Below are 24,196 nucleotides of genomic sequence, written 5' to 3' on the forward strand. Positions count from 1 at the left end.
AACACGTCAGTAGGCCAAGTTTATTTTTTATTTTATAACAGTCGCAAATGTCTTTTTCCTGGGGAAGTTTACTGAGAGAGTGGTGGCTCACCAGCTGCAGATGGACCTCGATGAACCGGATTATGTAGTCCCATTCCAGTGTGGTTTCAATACAGAAACAGCCTTGGTCACCCGGATAGATGACCTTTATTTGGAGAGAGGGGTGGTGAATACTACCCTGTTAATTCTTCTCAACTTCTTTGTGGCATTTGATACCCCTAACCATTGTATCCTCCTGAAGCAGCTCTGCGGGTTTAGAGTTAGGGGCACTGTGTTGTGGCTGTTAGATTCCTACTGACAGGACCATTGCCAGAGAATAGTATTGGGGGACTTCTGTTCTGCCCCATGGTCTTTAGGCTTGGGGGTTCATAATGTCCCATCTTGTTCCTGATGCTGTTTAATATCTATATGAAGCTATTGGGAGGAGTCATCTGGGGTTTTGGAGTATGGTGTCACCAATGGGCCTTCTCAGTGGCGGCTTCCTATTTGTGGAATGCTATCCCCAGGGAGGTATGCCTGTCACCATCATCACAGCAAAAACATTTTTATTTACCCAGGGTTCTTAAGTACATCATGGCCTCTTTTTATGGTTGATCTTTTTAGTGGGGTGGGTTGAGTCGGAGTGCCTATTTCCAGCTCGGGCTGGTTTGCCAGCTATGGCCCCTTTGAACAGAGATAAATTGGCCACAGTACTCAGTGCTTTGGTCACTTCCAGATTGGGCTGTTGCAATGTACAACATGTGGGACTGCCTTTGAAGATGAGTCAAACTTACTAGGGTTCCATTTAGAACTCGCTAATTTTAAAAAGCTGCATTGGTTGCCAGTTCGTTCCTGAGCCCAATTCAAGGTGTTCATGTTAGTGTTTAAAGCACTAAATGACTTAGGTGATCTTTCAGATATTTGGGGCCTTATTCCCTCCAGACTCTCTCAGCTGTTAAGATCAGCAGAGGGTGCTCTCTTGGCACTTCCACTGCCTTCAGAAGTTTGGGGAGGCAGCCTGGGAGAGGGCATTCTCTATGGTAGTCCCTAAGTTGTGGAATTTCCTCACCACATAGGTGAGTTTGACACCTTCATTATACAGTTTTCATTGTATGCTGAAGACGCAGCTCTTTACCCTGGCCCTTGCCATCCTATTCTTGTGACTGTAATTTGTTTTAAATTGTTTTTAAACATTGTTGTCTTAAACTGCTCTAATCCCCCCTGGGAACTTATGATGACAGACAGGTAAGAAACCAAATTAATAACAATAATAATACCATCCAACTCTTGCTATAATTAGCAGGAGCTGCTTGAAGGACAACTGTATAAACCCACCTGTGTCTTAACAGCTCTTGTGCTCGGAATAGGTATCCAGTTCATGAACATTGCTGAGGTGCATATCTATTCAAAGAGCTCTGTATTGGAGAGTATTATAAACTGTTCCTCACAACAGTGTTAGTCATCTAGATTTTGACTCTCAGCCTGCTGTGTTGTAGACAATTTCAGAACACAGCCGCAAGGTTGGGGTTTTTTTTACTGGGACTGCTCAAAGGGATCACATGACACAACTTTCATTACTTACCAGTTCTTTTCCTGCCCCCTTCAAACCTTCCAGTCACAGATATAATCAAAAGCTCTCCTTGAATGTCCCTACCATCAGAGTTGAGACAGATGATGACAGGAGAGAGGGCCATCTTAGTTTTGGTGCCATTTATGGAGCTCTGCCCCTAAAGAAGCTTTCCTGACGTGTACACTGTCTTTTTGGAACCGGGTTTTTAATTTTTAATCTGTGATGAGATCTTGCAGCCAGTTCTTAATGTTGCAATGCTTATTGTATACGAATGTATGCTGCCCTAAGTGTTTATATTGAAGGGTGGCATTTGTATTTGTTAAATATTGGCTCTGCAGTAAATATGAAGTCCAAATGAAAAGAGCCTGATCAATGAGAATTTGCATAATGAGTTAATGACAGCAAACCTAAAATCTCCCAGGATTTTACTCTCTTGCAGAGAAATATTATCACAGTAAGTGCATTAAAGAAATAAACCTGTTTAACATTTTATGCATACTAGAAGCCTTTGGCAGCCAAAGGCTTAGCTAGGAACTTCAAATGAATATGCAATTCTTCACTCTCGCAGCACTCTTCCCTGCCTATTCCACTCTCCCAGTTTTCCTTTCCCTCATCCCTCTGGATGACTCATTTTCTGAAGACCATGCTTCTCTTGGCCTGCTGCTGCGTTATAGATTAGCCTTGAGCTTCAAGTCTGTCATGAAGAAGCAACACCAGAGGGAGATAAAATTTGGGAATCTTGGCTCCTCTGACATGCAGATTTGGTTTTCATGTGATTGAATATCTTTCCCCTTGACTGAACATGGACATCAGGGTACAGATGAACAATCAAGCTCAGTGACTTGGTAAATATAGCCAACACATGCGCTTAATTCAGCCAAATAAATAGTGGTTCAAAGAATCGTGAACTGTTGTAATGGGCAGGAGTTCCATTTCCGCTTGTAGATCTAGAATACTGAACTATTTTGAAGTTAGAGTGTTAGGTCTCCCAGCATTTTTAACTGAGAGTGGGGAAGAGGAATCTTTAAGCAGTGTTTGAAAATTGTCCGTTTTCTTACCTTTTCAAATGATTTGGCCCTTTGTCCACTTAGTTAAGGTTGACCCTTGGCTCTGAAGCCATCTGATGAGGATATGCCAACAAATATGCCCGCTACTTCCCTGAACAGTGAATGTGAAAAAAGACGATATCCACAAAACTGTCCCATTTTGGGATTTGTAGTTCACGTTCTGCCTACAACAGATGGAATGTGCTGGTGTCTGATTAAAGACAACCATTTGTCCAGAGAAAGCTGTGTTTAAATTTTGATTCCAATATGTTAAGATAAAAATCTCAAACTGGAATGAAGTACTACTAGGTTAGTAGATGGCACAACTTGTGATTTATGCACAAATACAATCAGATTAGGTGCTGTGGTAACAAATTCATAGCTGATCTTTCTGCAAGGCTTGACATGGCATGTGAATAGAAATGCTCATCATCCGTCTGGCTCACTGAATTATGGAACTGACTGTGTGGAGGGCAAGTACATTTTGCAGATTTTCTGTGGCAAGGAAAAAAGCATATTGGGCACAAGAATATTGTGAAGGCCAGCAGCTAGTTCTGGTACATCTGTTATGCACATTACCTGTCACTGTAGTCCTCTAGTTTTGTTTGGTTTAGAAGACTATTGTTTGAAGGACTAGGATTATTAATTAAGCAATGTAGTGTATGCAATTGTTAAAATAGTAAATATTGTGTTGTCTTAAGAAATTATAATGTACCCTCTTAATTTTACTAAAACCTCCATTTAGTTATAAATGGATTTGTTCAGAAAATAAATGAAAATGAAAAAAATGAAATGGACTGCCTTCAAGTCAATTCCAACTTATGGTGACCCTATGAATAGGGTTTTTATGGTAAGCGGTATTCAGAGGGGGTTTACGATTGCCTTCCTCTGAGGCTGAGAGGCAGTGACTGGCCCAAGGTCACCCAGTGAGCTTCATGGCTGTGTGGGGATTTGAACCCAGGTCGTAGTCCAGCACCTTAACCACTATACCACACTGGTTTAAAATCATGCTAGTGGAGCACCAGTAATACTGCTTTCTGTATGAAAGTCTCAAGGATCTGGTCCATTTTCCTTTTTGTATTTTGAGTCAGCCCATGTTCTGGACTCTTGAGTGATCCCATCATGCTGTGTATGGTGGACAGAGCTGAAGGTATCCTGACTTATTTAGTAGTTATTCCTTAACAGACAACTGGCATCTTTAAAACAACAGTGGATAGATAGGCTAGTCCATGTGTAGTATTTCTAGTTCTACAAATGAGAGTTAATGCTGTGGTGGTAGGGACGCTAAGGCCACAGTCCTCTACACACTTACTAAGTCATAAGCCCTATTGAGTGCAATGGGTTGGTCTTCCAAGTAAACCTACATCATACAGCAGTCCTATACATGCAAGTCACACTGTTCAGTGGGATGTGCTTCCTAATAAGTGCAGAGTATTGTAACCTACATACCTTTTGGCGAAAGGGGAAGTAAGCTGTGGTTTGCAAGATGCAGGTTGGTAAGTACACAGAAAGTGCAGTTATGGAGTAGTCACTTGACTAGAGGAATGGAAGGCCAGGAAGACTAGAAGAGACAGCCAGTGTGATGTAGTGGTTAGAGTGTTGGACTAGGACCTGGGAGACCAGGGTTTGAATCCCTACTCAGCCATGAAGCTCACTGGGTCACCTTGGGTCAGTCACTGCCTCTCAGCCTAACCTACCTGACAGAGTTGTTGTGGGGATTAAATGAGGAAGGGGAGAACCATGTACGCCACCTTGAGCTCTTTTGAGAAAACGTGGGATATAAATGAAATAACTAACTAAATAAAATCTCCTAGCTAAAGAGCTGCAGTATATAATTTTGCCACTTGATGGTGCCAGAATAATGACTTGTGCAAGACAAACTGAGAATATGTAATTTTTTCATGTGTGGTGACTGGTGCTAGTGTAGACTCTACTCAAGGACCACTACGCTCCTCACATCAAGACACCAAACTTATTTGTTTTCCTTCTTGGATTTCAGGCATCTGCCTCATCCCATTCTGTATGTTGCTGATATATAAAACAGGGATAGAGAACTTTTCTCTCAGTTACCTCACTGTTTTATTGTAAGACGCATCCAAGTGCTGACTGATGGAGGTTCTAATTTTGTGAATGAAGGCAGGCTTTTATGTACAGCTGTCAGCTAAATAAAGGTCAAAAAGGCAGTCCATAATAAATACTAAAATGCAAAATTATAACATCAAACTAGTCCTTCTTAGGTGAGGATATGATAAACTGAGAGAAACACATTGGCCACTAAGTTGCTGGTTCAAGCAAGTCCCAAAGTGAAGCTAAGTAAAAGCTGCTGTAGTCTGGAAAGTAATCAGGTGCTTGTGTGTCCAGCTGTCCATAGTTTTGATGTAGGGCATAAAGGTTTGTTTTTTTATTTACATGGCATCTTTATAAATATGCTAGACGTAACAAAAAAACAAACTGACAGGTTCCTAAACATCAAGACCTTCCAGTTTAAAAACAAAGGCCTTGATCATGTGACTAACCCAACCAGAAATAAAATGTGGCTGGGCCAGAAGTGACAATGGTGCATGCGCACTCCCAACACTAATTTGTTACCCTTATTTAGGAGTGGAGGTGTGAGGCAGGATTGCTGGAGAGTTTGAATAGGATGGAGGATGTATTTAAAAATTATTTGTCTCAGCATTGGGTAAGCTGATAGCACTTAGTGGTGTTTGACTATTTCATAGAGAGGACTTCTATGTAGGAGTTCTCTGCTGCTAGAGGAGTTCCTTCCAGGCCAGGGGAGAGCAGAGCTAGGAAGTGCTTCCCCCAATCACTGCCTGCAGTTATAGAGAAAGTAAAGGAGGAGCGTCCCCCTGTATGCTTTGGCTAGAGTGCAGCTTTGGCCAGGCTAGAGGTTTGCCATTTGAGACTCTTAAGAAAAATTTTGTGTGGTAACTGCACTGATCCAGATTGCTACTCATCTGTCTACACCAGGAAGGCCTGTCCTTAATTTGAAATGGGAATATGTTCAGATTTTTGTGGCATATCATTCTATATAACATGACCTACAGTTAGAAATAGGTTTTCCAGCAGTCTTTTTTTTTCATTTCAAGACACTAATGTTGACTTAGAAGTAACTCCCAATGAAATCAAACTGAGCCCGCTCTGATCAGTCCCTACTTCAACTTGCACATGATCAGCACTGTGCTTTACTGTCCTTCTCAATCGGAATAGATGTCCTCTGCAACAGTCTCCTATTCCTTAGCTTCTTGGCAGCTTTTCTGGTTTGTCCCTCTTTATTGCTGTCCCTGTGCCAGAATACAGCTTTTAGGGTCACTAGGGACAGTGTCTTGGTCAGAAGATGAAATCTGTTAAGGGAAGAGAAACCTCCTGTCTTTCCTAGTCTTCTTTTTTGAAAACTTGTTCCAGGGGCCTCCAGTTCTGGTCCTAATTTCCAAAATGTGGCTACAAACCTGTTTTCAGGGTTCTAGCATGTATCTGGAGTAGTAGCAGTGAATGTGAGACATATAGCAAAAATAGGTGCCTATGGGGGAAGGGAGGATAAAACAGGAGGTCTAAATGCTCTTGATAACCTCATGTGCTAATGAAGCATTCTGGTAAGTAGTGGGAACTTGGCACAGAGGCCCTTGATGTGCATACAACCTTGGCACTTCCTTTGATTCCTTGTTGTGTTTATCCAAGACTGCCCCCAGTCTATGTAGTTTGAGCTTTCTAGATCATATTTGTTCTGTTGCTTAGCCACTGCTTGTTAACTGATTAAAATATGTCCCATTGACAGTCAGTTCTGTCTTTTTGATTCACCAAGCAGGACCAGGAAGCAGAAAACTAATAAAAATGAAAGTAGACCGAACTAAGCTGAAGAAAACACCTACAGAGGCTGTAAGTATCACCTCTTGTTACCTTGAGCTCATCATAGGAACATTGTGAGGCTTGAACATGTGCAAAATATTGCAGTGGGATTGAGGAGCCTACAGTTTTGTCAGTATCTGCAGCAGTGCATTCTGGCCATTCAGTTCTGAGTGTCTTTTGGGTTATGTGGTAGTTTATTGCTGGGATGGCAGTCACTTGCAGGCTGCATTCCACCAGGGGTAATCTATTTGGGAAGGGGCCTGTGTGTTGGTAGTGGGTGGACCCAGAGCCAATGATGAACAGAGCCAGACAAAAAACTGTTCTGCATTAACTAATGTGGAATAAAGACTGCCTTGCTTCAAATTTTTGCATGGCTGTTTAAGATAAGAATTCCCAGTACTACACTGGTCTGCTCAAACCCACTAGGTTTGGTGGGGTTACTCTGAAGTTAATACTCAGATTTTATTTTAGGTACAACAGACCAATGCAGCTACTGTTCTGGATAATAAAACAAGTTAAAGCAATCCCTTTCTGCCTTTAGTGTGCTATAGGCACACACATACACACCAGAGGCCTACCAATTTGTTTTCAGACAGTGGGAGAAATTTAGTTTCTCCAAGCCATACATAAAGTTGTTTTAGAAAAATCAATTATTTTTATCAAGTAAAATACTACCTATGGTTCTGAAGCTACATAGAGGGGGGGAACCAAGAAAAAGGGGGAAGAATAAGGAAGGAATTTGGGGATGGAAGAATGAGGTACCTTCAGGAAGTGTTGGGGTGCATAAAATGACGTTGGGGACTGCAGGCTGCTTCCAAATGGCAGGTTGTCCACCTGTGCTCTACTGACTGCATGTTTCTTGGGAGAAACTGGAGATCACTCTGCTAGAAATGAACTGACCTTCCATTAGAAAGGCTAAGGTTGACAGTAACTCTGAGCCTGTAATTACAGAAATTGGCTTCAATATAGATAATTGCTCCTACAAAAAAAGACTCTAAAAGAAATGCAGTCAAGGCTGCCTAGCTTTGATCAGTATCCTACAATGGATTGCAACTGCAGTGTACCCCTTAATTGAATTTAATGACTTTGTGAATGGCTCTCTGGGTCATATACAGTGCCTTGCAAAAGTAATCAGACCCCTGACCAATGCTCTCATACAGGCGGGCCCCGCTTATACAGCAGGTTCCGTTCTGGACCCCGGCCGTAAAGCAGAACCCCATTGAATATAACGGGGCGTGTCATGCGAAAATGCAGCAAAAGCACAAAATCGGCATTAAAATGGGGAATGAAAGCCGCCGCATTAGTGGAACGCCGAGAAGCGGGGCCCTACTGTATTACTGAATTACAAATGGTATATTGTAATTTTGTTCTGTATGATATTTTATTGTGAAACACTGAAGCTCAAAATCAATTATTGTAAGGTGACATTGGTTTTATGTTGGGAAATGCTTGTAAGAAACATACAAAACTGACACATGTTGCTTGTGTAAGTATTCATCCCCTGTGCTGTGGAAGCTCCCAGTTTACACAGATGAAAGAAATTGCCCTATTGAGGACACAGTTACCTTACCACTGGCCTCCATCTGTGAACCATTAAAGTTGCTGTCACATTGTCAGGATAAAAACCCCACTGTTGAAGGATCACTGGTCAGGCTGTGGATCTGAAGGAAAATGAAAACCAAAGAGTATTCTACAGAGGTGAGAGATAATATAATACAAATACATAGATTAGGAAAAGGGTTCAACATAATATCCATGTGTTTGGATATCCCGGTGAGCATAGTTGGATCTATAATCAGGAAGTGGAAGCTGCATCACACCACCCAGGCACTGCCAAGCAATGGCCGTCCCTCAAAACTCAGTGCTTGAGCAAGAAGGAGACTTGTGAGAGAAACCACAGAGAGGCCAACAATAACTTTGAAGGAGCTACAGAGTTCAGTGGCTGGGAGTGGAGTAATGGTGCACCAGTCAACCACATCAAGAGCCCTGCATCACACAGGCCTGTATCGGAGGGTGGCAAGAAATAAGCCGTTACTCCAAAAGTACCATCTGAAAGCATGTCTGGAGTTTGCCAGAAAACACGAGAGTGCCCCAGGTGTGATGTGGGAAAAGGTTTTGTGGTCAGATGAGATGAAGATAGAGCTTTTTGGCCAAAACTCTAAAGCACTATATGTAGCGCAAGCCTAACACTGCCCATGCCTCAAGACACACCATCCCTACAGTGAAATATGGTGGTGGCAGCATCATGCTGTGGGGATGCTTCTCATCAGCAGGGACTGGGCATCTTGTTAAAATTGAAAGAAGAATGGATGGAGCAAAATACAGCAAAATACTGCAAGAAAACCTGCTTCAGTCCACTAAAAAGCTGAAGCTTGGGAGGAAATTCACTTTTCAGCAGGACAGTGATCCCAAGCACAAGGCGGAAGCAACATTGGAGTGGCTGAAGAACAAAAAGGTGAATGTCCTGCAGTGGCCCAGTCAAAGTCCTGATCTCAATCCCATTGAGAATCTGTGGCGCTCTTTGAAAATTGCGGTCCACAAGCGACGTCCAACCAACCTGAACGGCCTGGAGTGAATCTGGCAAGAAGAATGGGCCAAAATCCCTCCAACACTGTGCAAAGCTGGTACATACCTACCCCAAAAGACTCAAAGCTGTTATTGCAGTGAAAGGTGGCTCTACCAAATATTAATGTGTGAGGGTTGAATACTTATGCGAGCAATATGTTTCAGGTTTTTATGTTTCTTACAAACATTTCCCAACATAAAACCAATGTCACCTTACAAAAATTGATTTTGAGTTTCAGTGTTTCAAAATAAATGATCATACAGAACAAAATTACAAGGTACCATTTGTAATTCAGTAATATGAGAGCATTGGTCAGGGGTCTGATTACTTTTGCAAGGCACTGTACCTTAAGGACCGCCTGAGCCCTTATAGCCCAGCTCAATCATTGAGATAATCCAGAGAAGCACTGTTGCTTGTTCCCTGGATTACAGAGGCCTGACTGGTCTCAGCTAGAAGTTGGGTATTTAGTATTGCTGATCCCACGCTGTGGAACACTGTTCCAGCAGAGTTTGGCAGTCATCCTCTGACTTTTGACTTTCAGGCACCTCTTGAAGACTTCTTTATGTCGACAGGCCTCTGTAGCTGTTTAATTTTTATTTCTGGTTAGCCAGGCACCTTAATGATTTTTTTAAATTTTTAAGTGGTACTTTATGTTTTCACATTGTACACCGCCTTGATATTTTATGATTTGGTAGTATAGATAGACTTCTATAAATAAATAAAGGGTGGCCAGGGAAGTGCTTTTTCTGATATTATGTATCTGACTGTTTAAAAGATACACAACAGAATTGTTCAGGGATTGGGGCTGGGGGGGTGCAGAAATTTGGGGACAGTTTTTCTGCAAGTATAAAAGAACAGACACCCAAATTGTTGTTGTTGTTGGGATCATATGTGTGCACACACATTGGGGTCAGGAGAGGTGGCAGTATGATTTTTTTGTTGAAAAAACAAAAACCACAAACCCTTGCTTGCCAGCCTTTCCTTGTATGAAGAAGTATCCATCATCTTGTAGCAATGTGTTCCTTACTCAGTTTCTCCACCTTTCAGCCTGCAGATTGCAGAGCCTTGATTGACAAACTCAAGGTTTGCAATGATGAACAGCTGCTACTGGAACTTCAACAGATCAAAACATGGAATATTGGGAAGGTATGTGATGGCAGCAGCCTATATAGTATACTAAGACGGCAAGTGGGGAAAATACAAAACCTCTTACTTTTTAAAATTCATGTTTATTTTGAGGCTTCATTATATAACATTCTTCCACAATTTTGTGCACTCCATATGTTATTGGGCTACAACTCCCATTGTAACATGGATTATAATTGTATTGTAGATTATAATTATAATGTGGATTATAATTATAATGTAGATCTATCTCTAGTTCCACAAAGCAGTTTGCAGCTTGATCCTGTTCAGGTTTACTTGAAGTGCAGTGAGACTTGCAAGTAAGCATGTATGGGATCACAACCTTGGTGTTGCATCTAATGTTTTAGCCTTCAGTTACTCAATCCTCAGTCTTCTCTTGTCACTGACAAAAGTTCTCTTCTGTGTGCTTTTTTTCTTTAAGTGCGAACTTTACCACTGGGTGGATCTGCTAGACAGATTCGATGGCATCCTGGCAGATGCTGGGCAGACAGTGGAGAGTATGTCATGGATGCTGGTTTGCGACAGGCCGGAACGGGAACAGCTGAAATCCCTGCTGCTGTCAGTCCTGAACTTCACTGCCCTTCTCATAGAATACAGTTTTTCTCGCCACTTGTACAGCTCTATTGAGGTAATGAACTCTAAAGTAGCAGGAAGGGATTTGGATAGACAGGAGGGCCCCTCATCTGAGACATGTCTCAATATAAGTGGTGGCTTTAATAGTGTGAGACTGTTTTGTCTGTTGGGACAAGAATGACAACCCCATTGTATTGTTGATTAAGGCGTGGGGGTGGACTCAAATATTTGCAGTGTAAATACTTAGCAGCTTTATGTAGTGCTTTAAAGCATTCAAATGTGTTTTACATAGCTATTTATCCTTAAATTAAAAGGCCATTTATATGGTATGTAGGCCAGTATTACTATCCCTATATTGTAGGCTAAGGAGGAGGTTGAGGAACAACCTAAGGCTTACCTAAGGTCACATATGGAGTCTGGTTCATCACTTAGCCTGTTAGCTATAATATTACAGTGGTTTTACAAGCCAAAGAGGGCCAGAGTATCTTTCCTATTCTAATAGGAAAACTTTGATCTCTTTGGAAGTGAAGATTGTAGTGGTTTCAGGAATGTGTCAAATGCTTTGCTCTTCATCTAGCACTTGACAACGCTGTTGGCGTCCTCCGATATGCAAGTGGTGCTGGCAGTGCTAAACCTCCTGTATGTATTTAGCAAACGTTCTAATTACATCACACGCCTGGGCTCCGACAAGAGGATGCCTCTTCTGTCCCGGCTACAGCATTTGGCAGAGGTAAGCAGCTGCAAGGAAACTTACAAGAAAGTTGATGTTCATGGTCTTAATGACTTCTCCAACTAGAGTTCCTTCTGAAGCCAAAATGATGGATCAATTAGAATGGATCTAGGAAAAAAAATATTCAGATCAGTTTCTCTTGTATGTGGCGCACAGTTGAAGCATTGACAGTCATTGTACAAACAGTTCACTCAGAGCAACAGTGGAAGCTGTCCAGCACAATTTCTGCCTTTCCTTCCTAAATTTAAGGCTTTAGGCCCTGCACCTTAAACCTGGTTTCTCCTTTTGCCTTTCGGGGGTTTGCGTCAGCCTATCTTACTTGATGTTTTCTTACATGCTGAGTTTTCCAGATAGGTATATCGTTATTTGTAGTATTCCCACTGTCTCAACTTCAAGGCATATAAAAGTGGCACATTAAAAGCCTGAATTGATAGATTTTATGTGCTTTGGGATCATCATAGTATAGCTAGTTTATTCATTGCTTTGGAGGAAACTCCTTTTGAAGGATTGTGCATTGTCAATCAAATGTCAGAGGGTAAGGATGGATGTGATTATCCTGAAGGTCATTCTGCCACTATGAAGCCTGTTTTTATGGCCTTCTGTCAAATTGCAGGTGTGGTCAATTGAGAGAGACAGCAGGCACCCAGTTCCTTAAGCATTGCTTTTTCATTTGCCATTTGGTGTCATCAGCTTGCAGTTGTGCCATTTCAAGGGAGTCCAGCCTGTGACTAGTTTCAGAGTCACTATACTTCTGTCTGGCCAGACTTGTAGTCCTGGAACTTATTGTGTGATGACCCCTTTCCTGAGACATAGTTCCCCACCAATCCCATTGCACAGTTGGAAATAGAAACATATGGGAGAAAGGCCTGAAAGCAGATGATGTGAAAGTGGGAGATAAAAAAGGAAAGAATCACAGCTAAAGAAAACAACTTGCTGTCACTTTGAGGGAGTTGCATGCGTTTTAGAAAACTAGTGGTTTTGTAAAACATAGTTTTGAAGATGAGGTTTAAATACAATTTCTGTTCTCTGCCTGCCCTCTTCTATGTTCTTGGTTTGTTCTCTGTATTTTATTTGTGGTATTAGTGCTTATAATGAGAAATAATGGTAAAAAAGTAAAAAATAACTTCACAAACCATGGAGAATTAATCTTTATGAAAAGGAACTTGTGAACATTTCCAGCTATATTTGATTGATTTATCAAATCTAGTCACCGAACATTCCTTGGTGAGCAAATAAGCTTGAAAGATGGAAAAATGGAAAGGGAGCCTCTCAAGCTTTCTTCTTTTACCAGAGGCTTGCATGCCTTAAGAAGCCTTCTCAGTTTTTTTCTGAACTGTGTGCAATTTCCTCCTCTTCTTTCATAATGGCAAACCTGGTGCCCTCTAGATATTTTGGACTAAACTCCTATCAGCCCCAGCCAATACAGCTCTGCTGGCTAGAATTGATGGGAATTGATTGATAGACCAAAACCTCTGGAGGACACCAAGTTGAGGAAGGCTGCTAGATATGCAAATAGGCTTGGATACAGAGATGCCTTTCACAATTTATTTATTTAATTTAATTTATATACCGCCCTAAGCCAAAAAGGCTCTCTGGGCGGTGTACATCAGAAATAAAACAAGCACAATATATAAATACAATAGATATAACAGAATCAAAAAACAACAAACAAGCAAGGAACCAAACTACACCAAAATACAACAATAATGCAATACTGTTAGAATACACTATAAAATACACATAAGATACAGTTTAAAATGCCTGGGAGTATAAAAAAGTTTTCACCTGGCGCCGAAAAGATAGCAGCGTCGGCGCCAGGCGCACCTCATCGGGGAGACTATTCCACAGTTCGGGGGCCACCACTGAAAAGGCCCTAGTTCTAGTCATTACCCTCCGAGCTTCTCGATGGGATGGTACTCGGAGGAGGGCCTTAGATGTTGAGCGCAGTGTACGGGTAGGCTCGTACTGGGAGAGGCGTTCTACCAGATATTGCGGTCCCATGCCGTGTAGGGCTTTATAGGTCAAAACCAGCACTTTGAATTTAGCCCGGAAACAAATAGGAAGCCAGTGCAGACGGGCCAGAACAGGTGTTATATGGGTGGACCTTTTGGTCCGCGTCAATAATCTGGCCGCTGCATTCTGGACTAACTGTAGTTTCCGAACTGTCTTCAAGGGCAGCCCAACGTAGAGCGCATTACAGTAGTCCAATCTAGAAGTTACCAGAGCATGAACAACTGAGGCGAGGTCGTCACTGTCCAGATAGGGACGTAGCTGGGCTACCAATCGAAGATGGTAAAAAGCATTCCGTGCCACCGAGGCCACCTGGGCTTCGAGAGACAAGGAAGGATCGAAAAGAACTCCCAAGCTACGAACCTGTTCCTTCAAGGGGAGTGTAACCCCATCAAGAACAGGATGAACATCCACCATCTGGGCAGTGAAGGCACTCACCAACAGCGTCTCGGTCTTGTCTGGATTGAGCTTCAGTTTGTTCGCTCCCATCCAGTCCATTATCGCGGCCAGGCAACGGTTTAGCACGTTAACAGCCTCACCTGAAGAGGATGAAAAGGAGAAATAGAGTTGCATGTCATCAGCGTACTGATGACAACGCACCCCAAAACTCCTGATGACCGCACCCAGCAGCTTCATGTAGATGTTAAAAAGCATGGGGGACAGTACCGATCCCTGCGGGACTCCACAATGGAGAGTCCAGGGTGTCGAGCAATGTTCCCCAAGCACTACCTTCTGGCGACGACCCACCAAGTAGGAGCGGAGCCACTGCCAAGCAGTACCCCCAACTCCCAACTTCTGTTGGGCAAGGCAGCCCTGCCAAATTCTTCCAATTTCCCTGTCCTGCTGTCACCCTTTCCCCATAGGGTCCCTTGGGAGTGAGTTTGGGCTAGGTTAGGAAGCTGTAGTGGTGGAAGGAGCACTAGGAAATCCCCACTGCATAGGAGGAATTCTGCTCATCTATTTCTGGATCCAAACTACTGTTTTAATCAGTTTGTGGCTTTCTTACACATTCAGATTACAAAGCCAGGTTTAGGTGTGCCTTTGACAGATGAGTGCTCCCATCGCAGGCGCAAACAATGATTTAGCATGTCATTTCAAATGCTTCTGAAGAGAACTGAGCACTAGTGCTCTTGATCATAGCTTGTGACAGTTGCTGAGCTCTCTGGCTTCCATTTCACCACAGGCATTAGAAGGAATAGGTAGCCAGCCATGAACACTCCTCTCAGTTACTCTGTTGCATGTGGAAAGGTGTTCTGAGGCCTGTCTTTATCATCTGGTGGCTCTAGTTGCAGTCAACTTTGTTGTGTTGGGTCAGTGGTGTATAGGCTTACTTTTGGGGGGATTTTTATTATTGCAAACCTTGTAAGCATTATTCAGAACTTGCCAATTGCATTTGGAAATACACAAAGCAGGTGTTTGGACTCAGAGATTTTAAAAAAGAGCACTGGTTGGGATTTTAAATGCAGCACTGAATAGAACAGATAAGCAAGAAGAACTTCACTTAGTCTATTTTCCTTTGATCAGTTCCAACCAAGATGCATAGTTGAGTTATCCCTCTGGATTGTTTTTTGTAGGGTTTTGGGGTTTGTTCATCTTTTATGTTCTTCTCCTTATGTCCTGCAGAGTTGGGGTGGCAAGGAGAATGGCTTTGGTCTGGCAGAATGTTGTAGAGATTTGCACATGTTGGTAAGTATCATCATCATCATCATCATCACTGTTTATTTGTATGCCGCCTTTCCATAACCATTTATGCACAAGGCGGCTCACAACATGAACAGAAAAAAAGTTACACAACCCACTGTAAGAAATAAATTCAAATGGTCAGTAAGCTAACAAAAACATCATAAAAACATACAATAAATTGATACATCCATAATTCCTAATAAGATACAGAAGCATAATCCCAATAACAGCAGACCAAAAAACCGACCATCAGAAATTAAACTTTTACCCAAACAGAAGCCCCTAAACAACACCCCACAGCCAGGATGGTCTCTGGCATCTTCAGGTAGTGATACCTTTTATAGCTGCAGTCAGTCAAGGCCACACCCTTCCAGGCCAGGTGGAAAGAGGCCAGCAAGCAGGAAGAGGGTCTTACAGCCAAGGTGGTCTCTGGCATCTTCAGGTAGTGATACCTTTTATAGCTGCAGTCAGTCAAGGCCCCACCCTTCCAGGCCAGGTGGAAAGAGGCCAGCAAGCAGGAAGAGGGTCTTACAGCCAAGGTGGTATTCCATTTTGAGTTTCCCCTTTTCTGCTGTTCTGCAGTTGGTAGCTTGACTTATGGCTTGTGGAACTATTTCTCAGTTGCTTTCTGATGTACATGAAAACTTGGATAGTCCTTTCCCAAGCATGTCTTGTATTGTGCCTCTCACACTGTTGGTAATTGCTAGCAGATTGGCAAACAGTTGGTACTCTGCTATTGTAGGAAGAGACAATTGACAAGAGTCCCTTAAAATACAGTAGGATTCTGCAATTTATTGGAAATAAAAAGCCACTGTATATTATGTGGCATGGGCTTTAGGAAAGTTTGACCAAAGAGTGTTTTACAATAAGAAACTCTGACACCAAGGTTCAGACCCTGAATGTCAGTTTTCGTTGCTGATGTATATATCCTCCTTGAGCGTGAGCAATGCATGATTTGGGGTATGGGGTGTTTTTGGATGGGAGTTTGGGATGCCCTTTCCCTGCTCACTTTGCATAATTCTTGCCCCCTTCCATAGTTGTCCCCTGAACTGGGAAAGATGCCAGGTTATTGTGGGTCTGATAGTTACCAGTCTGATCAGAACTGTCCAGTTGCTTTAAACTTTTCAGTACCTGCTCTGCTATTTTTGCTGTGTTTTGAAATGGCTACATTCTGGAGTGAAGCAGCATCATTGTGGGGAGACTCATACATAGAGCATTTCAAGATGCATTGTTTTTGAGAGTACCAGTCATCTACAGCATATCAATTCAGGGTGTTGATCCTGATGGAGATCATTTCTTGCCCCAGTGGGTTAGCATGATCAGCGCAGATGGTACAGCTGTTTTCACACCAAAAACAGGGGCTGTTACTGTAAACTTCTGGAAATAGGAAGCAAATCATTTTTCAAGTGCTTCCTGGTTTGCTGCTACTGTCACTGCTCACAGCAATGTCAGGAAGTGCACCAGCTGTAGGGCTCATGTGAGCTGTGAGGCCCAGAAGGTCTGATGGCATGTTCTGAAATACCACCTCTGACCTGGGTTCAGAGAAATTCTGCCTCTCAGCTGCTTCAACTATTACAATAAGCTTATATGACCTGGAAGATGTAGGGCTGAGTGGTCTTATATGCATTACTACTCTTACCCTGTGGGGCTGTTGGAGCATAGGTCTAGGCTATTGTTCCATTTTTGTGCATCTTCTCGGGTATTGCTATTGTATTCTAGATACTGGCAGGGCTCCCTCTGCATCACCATGTCTTCGTTCCTAATTCTAACTTCTCACATCTTAACTGTTCCTCCTCCACTTGCACAATAAGACATAGGAGAGTTGGGGTGATGGTGGTATTCACACTGCTATAAGTGGGTGCTCTTAGTGCCAGGGTACATTGTCCTTTGTTATGCTAGCGCCCCTTCCTTAACCTCCCCCCCCATTCCAGGGAGAGAGTGGCTTGAATTTTTGGAGGGAGTGTTTGCCATCGGTTTGTTCTGATTCCATCCTGTGATCTGTACACAGAAATACCCTCCCAGTGCAACTACACTACACTTTGAATTCTATGCAGAGCCAGGGGCCGAGGTCAAAGTGGACAAAAGGGTGAGTCTCTTACAGACTTGTTCTTGTAGGGTTCTGAGGGAAGTGGGTGGGAGCAAGATTTGGCAAACAAACCCATATTGGATTGAAAAAGGCTATAGCACGTTGCTCCTTATTCACTTTCTAAGAGAAGGGTGGGGTTGTCTTCCCAGTGAGTGAATAGTAAGATAAAGGAAGTTACTTTAGGTATGAGAAGGTGCTGGCAGCCAGGTCTTCCTATTCTCAGATGCTTTCAGTAGCTTGATCAACTCGTTTTGGAGGTTGTCATGGTCCACCCAATGTATTACCTCTGCTGTGGCTGCTGTGCCCTGCAATCAACTATGCTGCTTTTAACTCTTGAAGGTGGTGGTGGTGGTGATGATGGTAGGGATTTGATGGTGTTGAAGGCCCACTTACTTGCCCTATTATCTCAAGGAGAGTTTGTTTTCCTGTGTCTTGAGAAACTCTCTGTGATGGGTCTCTGGTCAGGTGCAAGCCCTTCTGACTTCGTCCTCTCTTCCCAAATTGAACACTAGGCCCTGTGAGCACACTTGCATAGTATTTCCAGTTCCCGGAAGATTTGGGTGAAAACTTTTAAGTAGATGGCACTCTTTATAGTGTTCCCTAACTAGATGGGAACACTTTAGTGCAGGGTACAAACTCCTTTGACACTTTCAAGGTAACACCTCTGTCTGCCTGTGAAGAGACTTGTCCTCCATTTTACTTCTCTAAATGCTTGTTTTTTCTAGGTGTGGATTTATGGGGCAGCAGTTCTTTCCCAAATAGGGGTTGCCAGCACAGTAATCCATGTTGAGATTTGATTAAATACCCCACAAAAGCCAGGTCTGATTGGCCAAAGGTGCAATTTTACTAAGCTGTTGCTCTTGGTGGCTGTTCCTTCAGCAGCCCTTATGACACAGTTGCTACTGTGCCATGGCTTCCATATGAGAGATTGGAAATTACTCCAAAATCTTTTTGCTTCATTTTCAGACTACCAGCAACACACTACATTATATCCACATAGAACAACTTGACAAGGTAAGATACCCCTCCTTAATTGCCTGACATTTTCAATCTTGCCTCAGCTTTTGTATTGGCTTCTAAGCCACTGTTATTTTCCCTAATGCAGATTTCAGAAAGCCCATCTGAAATTATGGAATCCCTCACAAAAATGTACAGCATCCCAAAGGATAAACAGGTAAGCTGAAAGGAAAGGCCAGTGTGGTGCTCGAGGTGCATTACAGAATAAGGCTTCTGATTTAGCTTAAAGGAAAAGAAATTAGCTGCGCTTGGGAGATTTTCAGATTTTTCACTTAGCTAAACTGAGTTAAGAATCATGAATCCCCTTAGCACTTGAAATGGAATTTTTCAGGCTTGGTGGAGCACTTTGTGAACTGAGATTTCCAGTTTCCAATCCACACTGCTAGCCTTGGTGTGGTTCCCATATTGTGTTCTCAAAATGGGGGAAATGGGGTGAGATATAGGGAAATGGAAACCCATTGTGGGAGTGACTTGGTACAATAGGTGGCCAACAGATACTGCCCTAGGTTGTTCAGGTTGAGCTCCTTAGGGCCACATGCCAGCTAGGCAACTATATTAGATGACAGAATGAATTGTATCCTCTTGAGATTTCAGGGTGGGATGACATTTTGAGTATGGACTGTGTATACAGAACTAGTATAGTGAGAAGATGGGCTCTTGCCCTGACCTTGTTCTAGATTTCTACTTGCAAGGTTTACTTATACATACACACGTGCATGGCAGAAGTGATACTCTTTGTTGTATCTCCTTCTGTTGCATGTGTCAATCATAGCCGGTGACTGCTGGCAGTTATGACACCATGAGGGATGTCTGGTCATGGTTGGGTGCTTGGGGCATTATTACAATGCTGAACTATTTTCTTCTTGTAGATGCTGTTGTTTACACACATTCGCCTGGCCCATGGCTTTTCCAATCATAAAAAGCGGTTGCAAGCTGTTCAGGCCAGACTGCATGCAATTTCTATATTAGGTGAGAATGGTGGGTTATTATATATGGCACTGGCCAGAATAAAAAGGAAGAATGTGCATTTATACAAGTGGACCCTGGGGTGACTTTAAAGTGGTGACTGTCTTATTTTATGTACTGTGTGTATTTCCGAGGTCTAGAATAACTTAGTTTGTTTAGATTTCCAGGCTGTTTCTTAACTGATAGCCATCATAGTGGCTTACAGCAAAAGCAAGTCTGTAATAAGGAAATCTCACAGTGTGGGTGCTGTTACTGAATAAAGACTTGGTCCTAGCAAAGGTCAGCCTGGCCTCTTTGAATGACAGAATTGGACCCAGACATGTTGGTGCTATCAAGATCAATATTGTGAATGATGCCCAGAAACTAGCTAGCAGCCAGTTCAGATTTTGTGACACCAAGGAGATGACCCAATAGTCATTCTTAGCTACTAAGTGGGCTGCTCCATCCTGCACTAGCTGAAGTTTATGAATAGGGTAGCCCCATGTTGAGTACATGACAGTAATCTAATCTGGAAATTACCATTGCACATGGTAGTAGCCAGGTCTCTGCTGCTACAGAACAGGTGTACCTGGTAAAAGGCACTACTTGTCATGGGTGTCATCTTTTAAAAGGAGTAGTATCTAAAGAAGAACCTCCACAGTACTTATCTGTGATCTGTTCCCACCTCCAACCTAGATCAGGTCTATTCCCAGGAACAATAGAAGCAAACACCAAAATCTTAATAGGATGAGTTCAAGTTATGACTGCCCAGACACCGGTTCAAGAATTCCACTGCCGCATCTGGATATGAAAGAAGTATAGAGTCCTGCCCATATGTTGATGACACCACTGCTCAAATTCTGTGATGACGTCTCCCAGCAGTTGCATGTGGATATAAAAGCATGGAAATGTAGCTTAAGACAAGATGGTTTAGCTCAAGGTTCCCCCCCTCCAATTTATTTTTACAGACAGGGAACAAATTTTATTATACTTATCTGTAAGCTTACTTCATGGAGCCCTGATTGATTTAGGTGCTTATTTTCCTTCATGGCCACTTGGAGGGCTTGTGGTTATGTCTGTAACAATGAGAATTTTGGATGATAGTCTAGCAAATCTAGGTACTAGAAGGCAGTCAAGCCAAACAGAAGCATGTTTGCTTGCTTCCTCTGATTTGGAGCACCTGGTATATAGCTTTTACATTAAAAGCTTATGCTACTGGATCAGAGGCCATTATTGTATTACCCAGTGAAGTGTCACTAGGAATAATGGATACATTTGGTTTTTCCTCATGTCTGTCAACTGCTGCAAATTCTTAACAAAGTTTTCCACCTCACTTTCCACAGTGTATTCGAATGCCTTGCAGGAATCCGCCAACAGCATACTATACAATGGATTGATAGAGGAGCTAGTGGATGTACTGCAGATAACAGATAAACAATTAATGGTAAGTCGCCTATATGCCTGTGTTTCCCCTGTCCTGTTTTTTTTTTTTTTGTAAGCAAAGCTAGCGCAGTACTACTCAACTTTATTTCTTTCCCGAAGTATTAGTATAGGGCTGCATTGACAAGACTAAAGGTTTGTGAGTGGGTTCTTTTTGGCTACGTTTCCTGGAGCTTGTCACTAGCCTGTTTCAGCTTCTTTTGCTACTGATCTCTCCTTGAGAGATGTGAAGATTTTCATATTTATGATGTAGCACAAGATCATCCACATATATGCTGAATCTCCCCATTTCTCCTTGACAGGACATCAAAGCTGCCTCACTGAGGACATTAACTTCCATTGTGCACTTGGAGCGGACTCCAAAACTCAGTAGTATTATTGACTGCACTGGAACTGCCTCCTACCATGGATTTTTGCCAGTCCTGGTCCGGAACTGTATACAGGCCATGATCGGTGAGTATCTGTGGATCAGATGTGTTTGATTGTATTCTGTTTGGTGTTGCCAGTGAAATCTAATGCTGCTTCCTACCTTCTCCCCAGATCCCTCCATGGAGCCATATCCTCATCAGTTTGCCACAGCGCTGTTCTCTTTCTTGTATCACCTGGCAAGCTATGATGCAGGAGGTGAAGCTCTAGTCTCCTGTGGCATGATGGAAGCCTTACTGAAGGTAATGCTGTATGCTCAGGAGGATGAGTAAGGCTAGCAGTTCCAAAAAAACATGAGAATGGTGTGCCAGGCTCCTGTCAAACAAAAATCGGGCATGCAGTGCTTGTGAATGTTATCCAGAAAGCACAGAAAGCTGGAACATTGTTGAATATGCAGTTTCCCTTCGCTGCTTCCTCCCTGCACCTTGCTGCTGTTCCCTCTGGAAAATAGATGTTTGCCAGTTTGGTTCTATTTAATTAAAACTGGTAAATCTTGAACACCAGCCATAGGAAAGATTTTAGGCATTCTGGACTGTCGAGACAGAGAAGCTGCCTAGAGTGTTCAAAGGAAAAAAAAAAAAGCTTGGCTCTGTAAATCATGCATGCAATCGTTGATCTGCTTTGTCTCAACTGAAATATATGTTCTGTCAAGCCATGCTGTGCTAGAATAACATTTGAGGTAAGGCACTGACAAATTAAAATGTTTGGTAGCATTCCAGAGCCGGCCGGTGCATGTAACCTTAGCCTGGCTTTGCTGTTATGTCTTGTGACATGCTGCAAACATCAGCATGAATTTAGTATTGAGTTCATGCTGTCTCAACTGAGCTTGGCATGCCCTGAAGGCTGCATAATGGCATGATTGGACTAGCAAAATGCTACATAGAATCCTTGACACAAGTAAAACAAGGCTTAGTTCAGGATCATTGCCAGTCTTGGATTTCTAAGTTAAAAGGTGATTTCTCGTAGATGATCCTAAGAGCATCAGTGCTTTTTCACTTGTTCATAGATGATCTGGAGTTAGGGGTGGAGCAGTAAGGTGGCCAAAATTGCTGATGACCTGGAACTGGTAAGAGTTGTAAGAACAAAATGGGATCATGAGGAGCTCCAAAAGGATCTCTCCAAACTGTGTAATCCATTGAAACAGCAAATATGACTGAATATAAGCAAGTGTAAAGTGATGCACGTTGTGGCGGTGGGAAATCCCAGCTTCACATATGCACTACTAATGGGGGCTGAACTGCCAGTTACTGACAAGAAAAGGGATCTTGGGGCAGGGTAGAAAGCTCAATGGAAACCTTGACCCAGTGTCCATCAGCTGTGAAAAGGGAAATTCCTTAGTAGGGATCACTAGGAAAGGGATTGAAAATAAAACTGTCAATATCACAATGCCACTTATACAAATCTGTGGTGTAGCTACAATTATATACTGTCCCCAGACTTCAAAAAGGATATTGTAGAACTGGAAAAGGTGCAGAAAAGGGCAACTGAAATTATCAGTGGGCTGGAGCAACTCCCCCATGAGGATATGTTACAACATTTGGGGCTTTTAAATTAGGAAAAAAGGGGAAAGGGAGGGGGTACATGACTGAGGTATGTAAAATTATGCATGGTGTAGAGAAAGTGGATAAGGAGAAGCATTTCTGCCTCTCATAAGAGAATGGTGGGAGACTGAGGACAGACAAAACAAAGTACTTCATACCATGCATAGTTAAGCTATAGAATCCATCCCCACATGATGTAGTGATAGCCACCAACTTGGACAGGTTAAAAAGAGGGTTAGACCTATTCGTGGTTGGTAAAGCTGTTGTCTGTATATTACCTCCAGTATCAAGACAGCATGCCTCTGAATAACAGCTACTACATGAGAGGGAACATGAGAGGGGAGAGTGCTTAGTGCCCCTGCCTTAGTTGTAGGCTTCCCGTAGGGGCATCTGGTTGACCACTGCAAGAATAGAATGCTGGACCAGATGAACTGTTGGTTTTGTCTAACAGGGGTCTTAGGTGTTTTCTTGTATAACACTGGATTCTTGCCAGTATCAGCTGGGAATTTTGGGTTCTTGGACCAATGAGTTGATCCATTTTTGTAGTTCTTCCATTCACACATTCTTATCTATGTTTTACATCTTTTCTCCCTAGGTGATCAAGTTCTTAGGAGATGAACAGGACCAGATCACTTTTGTGACCAGAGCAGTCCGCGTGGTGGACTTAATCACAAATTTAGACATGGCAGCTTTCCAGTCTCATAGCGGCCTCTCTATCTTCATCTATAGATTAGAAGTAGGTGTACTCTGTTGTTGTGTCAACAGCTATTCATTTCATAAGATTTATGTATGTCTGACTTCACAACCATAGATGTCTATTTTTATTGCAGAGTGCAAAGTTTTTGATACCAGTGATTCAGTTATCTCCACTTTAGCTGTCTTTTTTTTTTTTTTTCAATAATTTTTATTCAGATTTTCATAAAACATACAAGACAAAATCATAAAACATTCAAAGACAAAAAACAAAATCAAAAATAGTTAAACAAAAAGAAAAAAAGAAAAAAAAAAGAAAAATAAAAAATAAAGAGTAAAATATTGACTTCCCATTTGTCAAAGATCAAATCAGTTATAAGTCTATAATATATAACAATCCTGTCTCTTAAGTCATATTATAAAATCACTTTCCTCCAGTAGTTATCTTACTTAATCATCAAATCTCATAAACATTACTTTATTCTTTCCACAAAAAGTCAAAGAGAGGTTTCAATTCTTTAAGAAATATATCTATCAATTTTTTTTTCCAGATAAGCATATCGATTAATCCATCTCATTACTAATTATGATAATCTTATTGTCATAACCATAGTCAAAATAAACATTTCAATTAATCCATCACATCAGAATCTGTTAGGTTCAATAATTTCAGTAGCCATTGTTCTATTATCTCTATTAGTTCCATTTTCCATCTTCCATCTTCAGTAGTCTTGTTAAGTCCAGTAATTTCAATATCCAATCTTCCATTATCAGTATTCCATAATAATCTTGCTGTCAAAGCCATAGTCATATAGTAAGAGTCTGATGGGGATTACCTCTATCCCAAATATTTTCTTGCC

The 24,196-nt window shown here is 42.1% G+C and overlaps 1 protein-coding gene across 14 annotated transcripts in view; it reads left to right on the forward strand.

Moving 5' to 3' along the window:
- HUWE1 (HECT, UBA and WWE domain containing E3 ubiquitin protein ligase 1) overlaps positions 1-24,196 on the forward strand; it is a 116,469-nt gene that overhangs the window by 12,452 nt on the left and 79,821 nt on the right. For 12 of the 14 annotated variants that reach the window (XM_061614131.1, XM_061614138.1, XM_061614140.1 and 9 more), the window contains 13 exons: positions 6,437-6,510; positions 10,094-10,192; positions 10,614-10,820; positions 11,343-11,495; positions 15,129-15,191; positions 17,197-17,274; positions 18,241-18,288; positions 18,380-18,448; positions 19,161-19,260; positions 20,580-20,680; positions 20,979-21,129; positions 21,217-21,344; positions 23,239-23,379. In XM_061614131.1, the coding sequence (XP_061470115.1) occupies positions 6,466-6,510; positions 10,094-10,192; positions 10,614-10,820; positions 11,343-11,495; positions 15,129-15,191; positions 17,197-17,274; positions 18,241-18,288; positions 18,380-18,448; positions 19,161-19,260; positions 20,580-20,680; positions 20,979-21,129; positions 21,217-21,344; positions 23,239-23,379 (1,383 nt within the window). In that variant the 5' untranslated portion in view covers positions 6,437-6,465. The remainder of the gene's footprint in view (positions 1-6,436; positions 6,511-10,093; positions 10,193-10,613; positions 10,821-11,342; positions 11,496-15,128; positions 15,192-17,196; positions 17,275-18,240; positions 18,289-18,379; positions 18,449-19,160; positions 19,261-20,579; positions 20,681-20,978; positions 21,130-21,216; positions 21,345-23,238; positions 23,380-24,196) is intronic. The other 2 variants (XM_061614132.1, XM_061614145.1) reach the window with 2 other exon arrangements.

This window comes from Rhineura floridana, chromosome 3 (assembly GCF_030035675.1).
Source record: "Rhineura floridana isolate rRhiFlo1 chromosome 3, rRhiFlo1.hap2, whole genome shotgun sequence".
NCBI classification, from domain to species: Eukaryota; Metazoa; Chordata; class Lepidosauria; order Squamata; family Rhineuridae; genus Rhineura; species Rhineura floridana.